Below are 12,651 nucleotides of genomic sequence, written 5' to 3'. Positions count from 1 at the left end.
GTTACTTACGTGTATATATATGTTTTTTTTTTCCTAGGTTTGGTTATGCATTGTTTAATTTTGTAGTCATCCATTCAAAATCGACAATTTAAATAATGAGTTCTTAGCACATTTCTATATCATTTCTATATCATTGCGTTGCAGGTGGTAGGTGGATGAAAGTTGTAGGTATATGTACCTCAACGAAGGAGGATGCACGTGAAAAAGGTGTGAAAATTTTTGTTTTGGTTAGGAATTTTGGATGAATGGTCTTGCAAAAGGATTCAAAATGATGGGGTTGAGTGGTGATGATGGGAGTTGAGTGATTTTCTCGAAGGTACAAAATTGTATGTTTCATAAAGCTAATGAAGACAGACATTAACTTTTCCATCACCTTTTAATTTTGTATGAAAACTCATAATAGTTTTTTTTTTTTTGCATAGAAATGGTGTTTTCCTTATACGTTTCCTTATATACTCAAGAACCTCCAAATTTCTTGAATATTGACTTCAATTTATATGTATTTATCTGTATATACGTCATAAAATTTATTCCTACATTAAGCATTGAGTCATTGACTTTGGGCATAAGTGGATAAAATTAATAATTGTTTGTCTTTTTATCTAACACTTGAATTTATCTTTTCTTACTCTTCGGCTACACTAGAATTCGAATCGGATGTTTCTTGTCTTATATTTTTGAGAGTATGTATATATTTAAGAATACCCAGAAAAATTTAGGATCAGTATAGTTTACATTTATTTATATGTACATATGCCATGAAATTCATTCATGTTGTTAATTTTGAATCATTTAGTTTGGGCATAGATGAATATAATTACTAATTAGTGTGTTTCTAACTATCTCGTGGATTTCTTTCTTTACTCTACTACACTTCATATAAGGCACATCCTATGTCTAATAGGATTCTTGTATATAATCTAAAACACCAACATTTATTGACAGTAATATCAGTCTTTTTTTTTTTTTTTTTTTTTGTATTTACATGTTTGTGAAACTGTAAATGGATTGAAAAGTTAGAAATTTTTTCTTGTTTATTACTATTTTTGTTTATGTTTGAGTAGTAAGAGTTTTATGTTTGGTTAGATCTTATTAAGTAGGTGTTTAATTTTAAGTATTGATTTTATTCAGGAGATCTGCTTAATTATAGAGATTGAGATGGATAGAAAAATAAATAAAATCTTATGCGAGGGGTAGTTTTGTCACATAAATACTAACAATTTTCCTAAAATGTAAATTTATATCGAATACTAACTATTTTTGTATTTGACTCTTTAAATAGAAGTATGAAAATTTGAACATCGGGAGATGTTTAAATACTAGAATTTGGGTGGAAAGGGAAAGTTATACGATTTTCATTCTTAATCTTCACATTTTGCAACGGTTAGTGTCCTACCATTTGTCTTTTCCCTTCATGACCGTCGATGTTCTTCACGATTTTACTAGATACTCATTTTATTAGTCTTTCATGTTAAAGTTTGACAAATGGAGTATAAACGATAAACGGGCGATTTAGCTTAAGCGGATTTTTTTTTTCCTACTCCCTCTTCTATTCTCTTCTTAAACAAGAAATTTCACCCCATTAGTCCTTTAAAAAAAAAAAATGGATGATAACTTTATAAATTATTTTGCTATTTATTTTATTTATTTTTAATTTTTGGAGTCAAATATTTTGCTTATTAGACCAATAAAATTCCACGACAATTGATCTAGAAGATTAGAAATTTTGAAAATAAATAGTCAAAACCGTACTTTATTCGTACTTTCTCAACTTTCCCCCCAAGTTTGCTCATCTACGCCGTGACGCAACGTGGAATCTAAAGCGGCATGAAAACCCAAATTTACCCCTACCCTTCCCTCTCACCTCTCTCCACATACACTCATTAATCTCAAGGACAAATCCGTCATTTCCTTCACAAAATCCAACCTTTTTTCTATAAAGACCTTTCTCACAACTCCCACTCCCATTTCCATTTCCTACCCACTTCCTCATATTCCAAATTCAATAGTTTCAATAAACTAAACTTCCTACAATAGTTGTCTTCGTCTTAGTTCAGATCTAGAATTATTCTCAACTATTCGTACGTTCGAAAGATCCTAAGCCATTAGAGCTTCTTTTTTTTCTTTTTTTTTTTGCCTCTAAAATTTATGAAGAGAGAAAGGGAAGGAGAATTTGAAGGTTTAGATATGGTAGATTGCTTGATGTTGTTGTCCAAAGTGGAGGAGCCATGGCGGAAGAGTAGTGCTCCGGCGGCGGATTCCGGCAAAGCTTTTGTGTGCAAAACGTGTAATCGGGAATTTTCATCGTTTCAAGCTTTGGGAGGACATAGGGCCAGCCACAAGAAGCCCAATTTCAAAGACGCTAACGGCCCATTAACTAAGCCCAAGGCCCATGAATGTCCGATTTGTGGGCTTCATTTTCCGATGGGACAAGCGTTGGGCGGCCACATGAGGCGCCACCGCACCACAGCCACCACCGCCGCCGTCGTGGAAAAATCTGATGGGTGTGGGAAAAGGGGTTTTGGGTTGGATTTGAACTTGACGCCAATAGAGAACAATTTGAAGTTGCAGTTGACGACTCCCTTTGTAGATTGTTTTAATTAATTATTTATTTTCTTAAGGCCTAAGGAGTTTTGATTTTTTTTTTTTTTTTAAGAAACAATTCTTTATTCATTTATTATATTCTATATTCATGAAGATTGAATCATTTATTTTTCATTTGATTTTTTTTTTCTTTTAACACCCTCCTCACCCATGGTTGAGCATAGAAATTGAAATTCCAACTTCGATTGATAATAAAAAAATTTAGCTTGATTAAGCTATGTTATTTTTTTTTTTTTCCTCCTTAATTGATCATGGAATGTTTAGAAATTTGTATTAATTAATATTTATAATGATTTAATTAATCATTAAATTAAAATCTAAGGGTAATTGTGGAACACTAGAAAGCAAGAAATTTGAAGGGGTATAAATATTTTAGGAAAAAACACAAAACACATCTTCTGTCTTTCTATTTAGTTCATAGATATTAGAACATTATAATTTTACTTTTTTGAGTTTAACTTATATTTGGTTGATAAGATTTTAATATTTATATTTTTAACCTTGATTTTTCATTAAATATTTACTTTACTTGGTGTTAATGTCTATTGATTAATTTAAAATAATTATGATTAAATTATTTTTCACTAATTTTTTATTACTACCAAAATTAATTTAGAATTTTTCACATCATAATTATTATAAATTAATTAACTAAAAATTAATGTCAAGTACCATAGTGATCATTAGCAAAAATTCAAGGGTAAATGTGTAAAATAGTAATACTTAACCATTTAAGGATCCAAATGAATACTTTAACTCAAAATTCAAGGCTTAAAAATGTAAGATTTTGAAACTCATGGACCAAAAAGAAAATGAAATTAAAAATTTATAGGTAAAATTGTAATTTTTAAATTTAGGAACCAAAAGGAAAATAAACATAAAAGTTAGAAACTAAAAAGTGTAATATGGACTCTTCCACACTTATCTGTCCATAAGTGCTATATGTCACCATTATACTTTTTTTATATTAAATTTTTACATGGCACCCTCTTTAGTTTTAAATAACCGTATTTGCCTCTTTTTTCTTCAACTAATAACTTTTTCTCTTCATCTTTAATTTATATTATTTTTTTATATGTTTAATTTTGATTTATTTCATTTTCTTTTTATTATATTTGACTTTTAACTCTTCACAATTTCTTTTATTTTTATTTTTAGTTTTCTTTTCTCATTCTCTTATTTTTTATATTATTTACCAATATCATCATTATTTTCATTTCATTTTAACAATTTCACACTCTCATCTTCATCTTCTTTAGTCTCTTCTCCGTCAATTCAACACAGTTTCACACTTCATAATCCTTGTTTGAAGGTTTGCACTCCAACTATTTTACTTCATTCGTTCTTTCTGTTAAGAGTGAATTTTAGCCTATCAAAATAAAATTAAAAATCAAGATAAAATAAGATGATAATATTTAATCTAGCTTGTTTAGATTAGGAATTTATTCTTTGCACATTAAACTCTCTTTCTAATAACTTTTTTATTTAGTTTGTGAAAAAAAATTAATTATTCAAATATAAGGTTACAAATAAAAAGTATCCTAATGGTTAAGCATAATTACAAATATAACATAAATATAATAATTAAGTTAAAATAAATCTTTATTCTTCTTTGTTTTATTTTAAAAGTACACAAAATAAATTAAAATAATAGTGAAAAAAAAAAAGAATAGAACTAGGAATAGAGATTAGAAGTGTTGAAATTAGTTTGAAAATAAAGGTTAAAATTAATATATGGGTTGTTAGAGAAGAAAGGGTTGTTAGAGACTGAATAAATAAAATCAACTTTTTTTTCGTTTTGCATTCAAATGAAATAATGAAGAAATTGGTAAAGAAGATACAAATAAGGGAGTGAGAAAAGAAAATTAAAAATACACGGGAATGTGAAGAATTAGAAATCAAATATAAAAAAGAGAAAATTGAATAAATTAAAATTAGGTATATAAAAAATAATATAAATTAGAGATGGAAAGAAAAAGAGAATTTTTTTAAAAAAATAATGTTATTTTAATATATATTAACAAAAAAGGGTAGGGTTGAAAAGATTGACAAAAATAGGTTTTTTAATTGTCTCCGGTACACAATTACGCCTGAATCGTGTACCCGATACACGATTAGCTCTAAATCATGTACCCAGTACACGATTGCCCTTGCCCGTTGATCCTGACCGTGTACCGATACACGATTATTTTAAGTCATGTACCGGGTACATGACTCCTTCTCCATTAAACCGCCATGGCTCTTCTTCTTCCTCCATCAGAAACTTTTTTCCTCCAAAAACTTCGATCTTCCTTCGTCTTCCTCCGTCCAAACATCATCCAAAAACCTCCACTTTGCCTTATTTTCTTTTGTTGCTGTCACCGTGAGTCGATCTACCAAAGGATTTTCTTCATCCGAAGTATTTTCTTTGACTGAGGTAAAGTTTTTTTCTTTAATTTTTCTCAATATATGTATTTGTTTATAAAAATGAGGATCAAGTTCGAAAATGTATAGTTTATAGATCCATGATTTAAATATATAATCTTCATCTATATATCATTTTGGTTGCATGATATATGTTGAACTTAGAAATTAAGAAATTAGATTTTGTTGGGTTATTTTTCTGATGATTATGTTGCCTATTTGTTGGACTATTTTTTTTATGATTGGGTTGAACCTAGAAATATATGTATATGTTTATAAAAATGAAGATTGCTTCACATATATACTATTTTGTTTGCATGTTGAATTAAATGATGATTCATGTATATATTATTTTGTTTTTATTTGGGTTGATTTAAATGTATAGTTTATGAATCTTAGATTTGGGCTGATTTAAATGTATAGTTTATGGATCTTAGATTTAGGTTGATTTAAATGTATAATATTTAGATCAACTTAGAAATTGGATTTTGTTGGGTTCATATGAACATATTTTTATCCTGAAGATTTAGTTATTCTTGAACCTGGAAATGATGGAGACATTGATATTGATGTTGAAGTTGATGAATTATTTGGAAACAATAATAGTGGAGAACATGATCTTGAATTGGTACCGTCGGATATGTTCACCCAAATAGATTGGGAAATTACAAATTCAACATGTGAACTAGGGTCTACTTTGGAGGAAGGAGTATAGGTGTAGATAATTGTAGTTTAATACAGAAAGAAATATCTTTTAATATTAAAAGATTTACAGCTTGCTGTAAAAAAATATTGTGTGACAAAACACTACGAGATTATTGTAGTGGAATCAAATCAAGATCTTTGGTATGTGAGATGTAAATCATGGAGGGATGGTTGTGAATGGAGGTTACGGGCACGTCGACGTAATTGTATATTTTATGTACTTGTATTGTTTATGTAATTGTATCTTTTATGTACTTATATTTTTTATGCAATAGTTTCATTTTATGTAATTGTACTTTTTATGTAATGAATTTATTTTTCATGTAATTGTATCTTTTTATGTACTTTTTATGAATCTTTTATGTGATAAATTTTATTATGTAATGTAATTTGAACTTCTTAGGTAATGGAGCCTGATCCTTCTAATCTTGTACAACTATATCAACAAAATATGCATCGTTCACAATCGGTATAAGATAGTTCTTCTACAATAGTTTTGAGTTTTCGAAGAAGGGAGACATTTGCACAACATACTATCCCATTTGATCAACACATTATTCCCTACGTTGAACAGGTAGGTGGGGTTGCACAAATTGGATTTATCCAGCTTGATTGGCACTTCATTATTGCTCTAGTTGAGCGTTGGAGACCAGAAACCCACACATTTCACCTGCCTCTGTCTCTTATACACATCTAGATGTGTATAAGAGACAGAGGTGGGGTTGCACAAATTGGATTTATCCAGCTTGATTGGCACTTCATTATTGCTCTAGTTGAGCGTTGGAGACCAGAAACCCACACATTTCACCTGCCTTGTGGGGAATGTACAATCATGTTGCAGGATGTTGCCATACAGTTTGGGTCAGAGTGGACGGACAACCATTGACAGTTTCACTACAATATGATTGGAAGAATGTCTGTGAAGAGCTCTTAGGCATTCTACTAGATGATCTGAAAAACTCAAGATTGTATATCCCTTGGTTGGCGTCCCAGTTTCTAGAATTACCTCCCGATGCTGATGACATCAGCGTACGTAGGTTTGCACGAGCATACATTATGTAGTTTATTGGAGGATTTTTGTTCGCTGAAAAGTCAAATACTCTAGTGCATCTCATGTTCCTCCCGTTACTATCTGATTTCGAGCATGCTGGTACGTACTCGTGGGGTGGTGCATGTCTTACATGGTTGTATAGAGAACTTTGTCGGGCTACCAATGTACAAGCGTTGGAAATAGTGGGGCCACTGATACTACTACAGGTATGGGCTTATGATAGATTTCCAATTATAACACCACAAGGCCAGTTACAGGCCCCAGATCCTAGTCCATTTAGTACTAGATATTATTTCATTTATATATTTATTTCGTTATCATTTTATATAAGAATATAAATTAAGTGTATTTTTTATAATTTTAGATGGAGTGGTGTGTTAGCTGCCTCTGAACAGTTAGCAAATATGTTACTCGTGTACCGAAAAATATTTGACAGATTGATGCACAATCAGGTAACAAATGTACATATAAATGAATATTTAAAATATTTTGGATGTATACTTATCTTCTTCTTCTTCTTTTTTTTTTTTTTTTTGTCAAATTAATTGGACGTCATACACATAACAGATTTGGTCATCACTACTTGATTACTGTCGTGATGGTGAAGACATTTGGTTGACCGTTAGCCCTCTTATATGCTTCCATATAGTAGAGTGGCATCATCCATATCGTGTGTTGAGACAGTTCGGTCTACGAAAAATGATACCTTCATTGTCCTATACACTTCCAGCACTACATCAGATTGATTTGAGAGGTAAGTACAACCATGGATGACATGATCGTTGTGTACATAGAGAATCAACAAATGGGCCAGCTGTATCAGATGACTACTTTTCCTGGTACAATTCAATCACGAGGCGATTTATCACACTTGACTGTGCTTACTATTACTGCATGGTAAGAGATTTAAAATCAGACATTTTCCATATATATGATATGAATATTGTTTAATATTTATGTTTTTCATTGTACAGAATAATTTTATCGGAGATGTACAACAATATTTAGTGCGGCACAACTTACCAGAGTTGGGTTCAATGTGTAAGCAAATATTGGTCAACATAGAAGGTATTATTCAACAAATAAGACGACTCATTTTTGTTGATAAAGACGTATTCGTCGTAGACGACAACAACAGCAGGGTGAACCTAATTTAGAGGGATACGAAAACAACCACCATGAGGGGTAAGGGCCAGGGGAGTCGTCTTTAAATTTCAGGTAAACTTTTATTTTCAAATTAAAGAACTAATTGTAAATCTTCTTTAATATCATGATATTTTTTTTAATAAGAGTGCAGAATAATTATGTTTTCATTGTAGATTAAATATATAGTTAAATTTAATAATGAAGGAATTTGTGGACCCGGTCCTAAAGTTTTAATATTGTTGTACATCTCCAATTAAAAAATAATAATAAGTCAATCTATTTATAAAAAATAAAAAATAAATAAAAAAAAAGAAAAAAAAATAAATCGTGGACCCAGTCCACGTGTCTCCATGCGACCGGTCAACCAAGTCAACCGACGTGGTGCTGACTGGATTAAACATTAATCGTATACTTCATACACAATTTTGCCACATGGTAATCGTGTATCCCATACACGATTTCACTACCCTACTTTTATCAATACTTTCCACTCCCACCTATTTTTAAAAATACTTTTCCATATATCCCATTTTTGTCAATAGTTTGAAAAAATATTATATTTTTAACTTCATCTGAAATTAGTTGAAGAAAAAAAAAGCAAATATTGTTTAAAAGTAAAAAGTGGAGCCATGTGAAAATTTAATAAAAAAAAAAAAAAGTATAATGGTGATACATGTCCCTTGATAGGAAAAGATATGGAAGAGCCCATATTGCTAGGACTAGATTTTTTTCCATGATTGTTGGGATATCTCTAATGCCCTCTCCCCAAGGTTGTTTATGAATTTTTTTTAGCTTTAGCCTCTAATTCTCACGTATAATTTTTTTATGAAAAAAAAAAAAAAGAAGAAGAAAAAACTTATAATTTAAAATGAGAAAAATACTTCAAAAAGATGATATTTGTAATCAAATTTCGTTACAAATTTATATTAGAATGGTTAATTAAAGGTATTCATTTCAATAACAAACGTTAAAGTAGAACATAACAATAACTATTTTAGAAGCAACTTGTTGGAATATCTACAATATGACTTTTTTTTAAAGAATCTATAATATGACTTTAAATTGTATAAATTAGACATTTAAATTTACATTGGATATGTAATTAAATAAATATCTCAAAAAAATATAGGAATATAATAGGCTTTCATCAAGCTCTAAGGATAATGGTAATTCAAATAAATATCTAGAATATTTTAGAATTGAAGAAGGGCTTAGAAAAATCCTTTTGCTTAGATTCTAAGAAACTCACATCTATAAATAAGAGGAATGTCCCCACGTATAAGAAAGAAAGAAAAATTACTCAAAGAAACTTGGGATTTTTGTATGCATGACTCAAATTGAGTGAAAAAATGAGATCTGCTTCGTTTTTAAAAAAATGAGGTTTTTTTTTTACCTTCTACTGACGTCGACACCAGGAGAAATTACCAAAATAAACCCTCACACACACGCAAAATTCCCTAATCTCGCTCGTTTGTATCTCGCTCTCGTGATCTCACTCTCGCGTGACCTCGTTTGTCAAAGAAAGATCTTGTAGTCCAAAGAAGAAGAAGAATGAAGAACAAGTACGCGCCAGAGGAAGAGGAGAAGAAGAAGAAGAACAGAGAAGAAGGAGAGCTAGAAGAAAAAAGAACACAGAAAAGAAGAACGAGAGAGACCAAGACAAAAGAAAAAGAAATGAAAAAGAAAAAAAGAAAACACATAAAAGAGGAAGAGAGAGAGAAATAGGGACAATTTTGTAAAATACCTTGAAAATGATGTAAGCTAAGGGATAAAAAATCTTAGATTTTGAAAAGCGGGGTATTTTTCATTTTGGACCTTTCAAATGGGTCAATCATATCGTTTTTCTCAAGGGACTTAGAAAGAGTGAGTGAGTATTGAAAAAGTGAAAATCGTAAGTGTATCTCTATTTCCTTAATCAAAATCTCTTTCTTCTTAGTGCTTATCTCTTTGTTATGCATCAAGTTGATTTTTCACAAAATCAAATTTGTAAAATAATGCTTAGAAGTCTTTTCTTTCCTACTCTTAGGTTTAAAACGCTTGAAAATTTATCCTCTATTCTAGAAGTTTGAAATACTTTACCTGTTTTCCTTTTTCTATTTAAAAGAAAAGAAAAAAAAAAGACTTACATATTAAAATGATATCAATGTTCCTATAGCGATACTTGGAAAAGTACTTGAAATTTCCCTAAACCAATATCTCCTTGTATATAATTTTCTCATTAAATATGCAAAGGGTCAAAATTCATAACTAATTATTATGGGGATATGAATGTTCCAAAACATAATAATACTTGAGAAATCTAAATTCACCCATCAAACAATATGATTGTAAAATATAAATGAGTATGATTTATAAACACCCAATAATAATACTAAATTCCATTGAAAAAAAAAATAATCCAAAAGCCTAAGGAAAATGAGAAGAAATAAATGTCCATTTTTTCCTTTTTTTCAGGTCAATCTCCATCTTGCCCTCCAATTTAGTTAAAAACGTACATAAAGTCTGTTAGAGTAATCTAACATGCAGTGGAAGAAATCGGAATTAATAAACCCTCTAATTACACTTAATTTGAGTTTAAAACATGTATTGAAATAAAATTTCAAGAAGGGTTTCATGAAGTATAACCTTTGATTAATCTCTTCAATTCCTGCTTTCCTCCACGAATTAGATCTTCAAATCAGCTCATAACCACCACAAAAACCTTCTCTAACTCAGATTGAGAGGTGGAATCTTTGAATTTGAGCTGGATTTGAGTGAGTTCAGGAGAGGGTTTGAGCATGAGAGATTTTACATAATTTTTCAGAGAATTGAGTTTGCATGTCTCAATAATCTGAAAAATTGAACATTTTATATAATCAATTCATGCAAGCACTTAACATTAATACAATTTGACACTTCAAATTGCATTAATGTTAATGCTTAGATATTCGATTAAGTTGGATTAATCCACTATATAGTTTTTTAAAAATTAAAAAAAAATCATTTTTAAAATAATAAATCAAAATTGATTTACACAAAATCAATTTTAATTCAATTCTGAATTTCTAATTTTGAAAAATGATTTATTTAAATAATTAATTTAATTAATTAATATAAATAATAATAATTTAATATCAAATATTAAATCAATTAAACACCTAATTAATACCTGAATCATATTCATGTAATTCAATATTTAAATCAATACTTAAATATATTAATTTCTCCAATATCGTTTAATTTCAATTAAATTAAACGTTTTAATTATATCGAATACAGTTAATGAAAACCCTAATTGAATTTAAACATTTCAAATTTAAAACCCTAATTTCGAATCTCATCATTTCAAATCTACTCTATTCACTAATCCAAGATAATTTTACAAGCTAGTAGAGGGATCTCATGAACCTACAGATCACGAGCTGCAACGATTTGAGATTAATTGGCTAAACTCTTTAGGCCAAATTAATCAATATTCGTTAATTACCAAGACATGCCACTATAGTTCGATAGTTGCACTCTCCTCACTGTAGATATATTTCTGTCCATTTTAACCATAATCAGTAAGTCGATCCTTCACATGTCGTTCGTATTTACAACTAGGTCAAAATTACCATTTTACCCTTGTAAATACATCTTACGTCTTAAGCTCCCACTGATCCTCTATTGAACAATTGGTTTGTAGTCCAACTTATAAACCATGTTCCTCTTGATCATGAGAGGGTGGGGCCCCGTTGTTCAAAACCAGGAATCGGTGCTTAAAAGAACAACCTATCTGTTAACCCTAAGTCGGGTAGGAGTGAATTTCATCTTGTAGAACTATGTCCCCAGCTATCTATCCAGTCTTATCCCCAAAATGGGAGGCTTATTGAGCAATGTTGTTAAACTACTCTCACCAATGCAGATCAAAGGATAATCCTGAATAAACAGGAGTTCATAGTTAGCTAAGGATTAAGATTGAGTTACCCTAGCTCATTGAATTTGAAATAGTCAGTTTTAACTGTAAACGGTCATTATAATGAAAAGTGACTATTTCGAGGTTCAGTCTTATGCAAACTCATTGCATAGGATGCCCCCACTCATATGTCTCCACATGAATGATTTTGGAATCACATCATTTGTAACAGTATACAAAATGGGCAGCATCCAACAGTGTCACCAAGATGAGGTACCCAATCTCATCCATATACTTATATACCATTTTGGCTATATACTAAAATTTGATCATCTTTTACGTCGTCACATAAGTTTAAAATATTCATATAATAGCCATGGATTCGTTTATTGTATTTTAATAACATAATGCAATATAAATAACAATTTATTGAATAAAATATTCAATAAATAATACTTTTATTGATAAATAGAATATGTTAACAATATTTACGAACAGTGAGTTTAAGGACATTCCCAACAAAATTTGCACTAATCAACTTCAAAGATTAGAGGTTTGATCTCCTCACCTCACATGTCAAAATAAATGTTGTAGAAAATATGAACAACCATCTTTTTAACTCTAAAAATTCTCTTTTGCAAAATGCACACAAACCCTAATATTAATAAATAGATCACGTATGCAATAGTGTTACAACGCTATATAAAAAATTGATAAGAAGAAAATACTTGTTCGTAGCACCATGACTCTACTTTAGTAGCATTGAGACTTGTTTAAAATTTTTAGTCAATGACATGTCTATACTATATTTAGATTGACAATTTCTTTTCATAAATTGAATAATTAATTATATTAATTCAATAATTTT

At 30.0% G+C, this 12,651-nt stretch overlaps 1 protein-coding gene across 1 annotated transcript; it reads left to right on the top strand.

Annotated features, from left to right (window-relative positions):
• The first annotated feature begins 1,960 nt into the window (after positions 1–1,960).
• On the top strand, positions 1,961–2,697 carry LOC120083608 (zinc finger protein ZAT12-like). Its single transcript, XM_039039430.1, has one exon. The coding sequence runs from the start codon at positions 2,149–2,151 to the stop codon at positions 2,602–2,604; it is 456 nt and encodes a 151-aa protein (XP_038895358.1). The 5' UTR covers positions 1,961–2,148; the 3' UTR covers positions 2,605–2,697.
• Positions 2,698–12,651: the final 9,954 nt, after the last annotated feature.

This window comes from Benincasa hispida, chromosome 8 (assembly GCF_009727055.1).
Source record: "Benincasa hispida cultivar B227 chromosome 8, ASM972705v1, whole genome shotgun sequence".
Taxonomy (NCBI): domain Eukaryota; kingdom Viridiplantae; phylum Streptophyta; class Magnoliopsida; order Cucurbitales; family Cucurbitaceae; genus Benincasa; species Benincasa hispida.
The sequence above is the reverse complement of the archived record's forward strand: the minus strand, read 5'-3'. Positions and strand labels throughout refer to the sequence as shown.

Coding starts and splice junctions, on each gene's coding strand:
- LOC120083608 (XM_039039430.1), top strand. CDS start 2,149: ATGAAGAGAGAAAGGGAAGGAGAATTTGAAGGTTTAGATATGGTAGAT.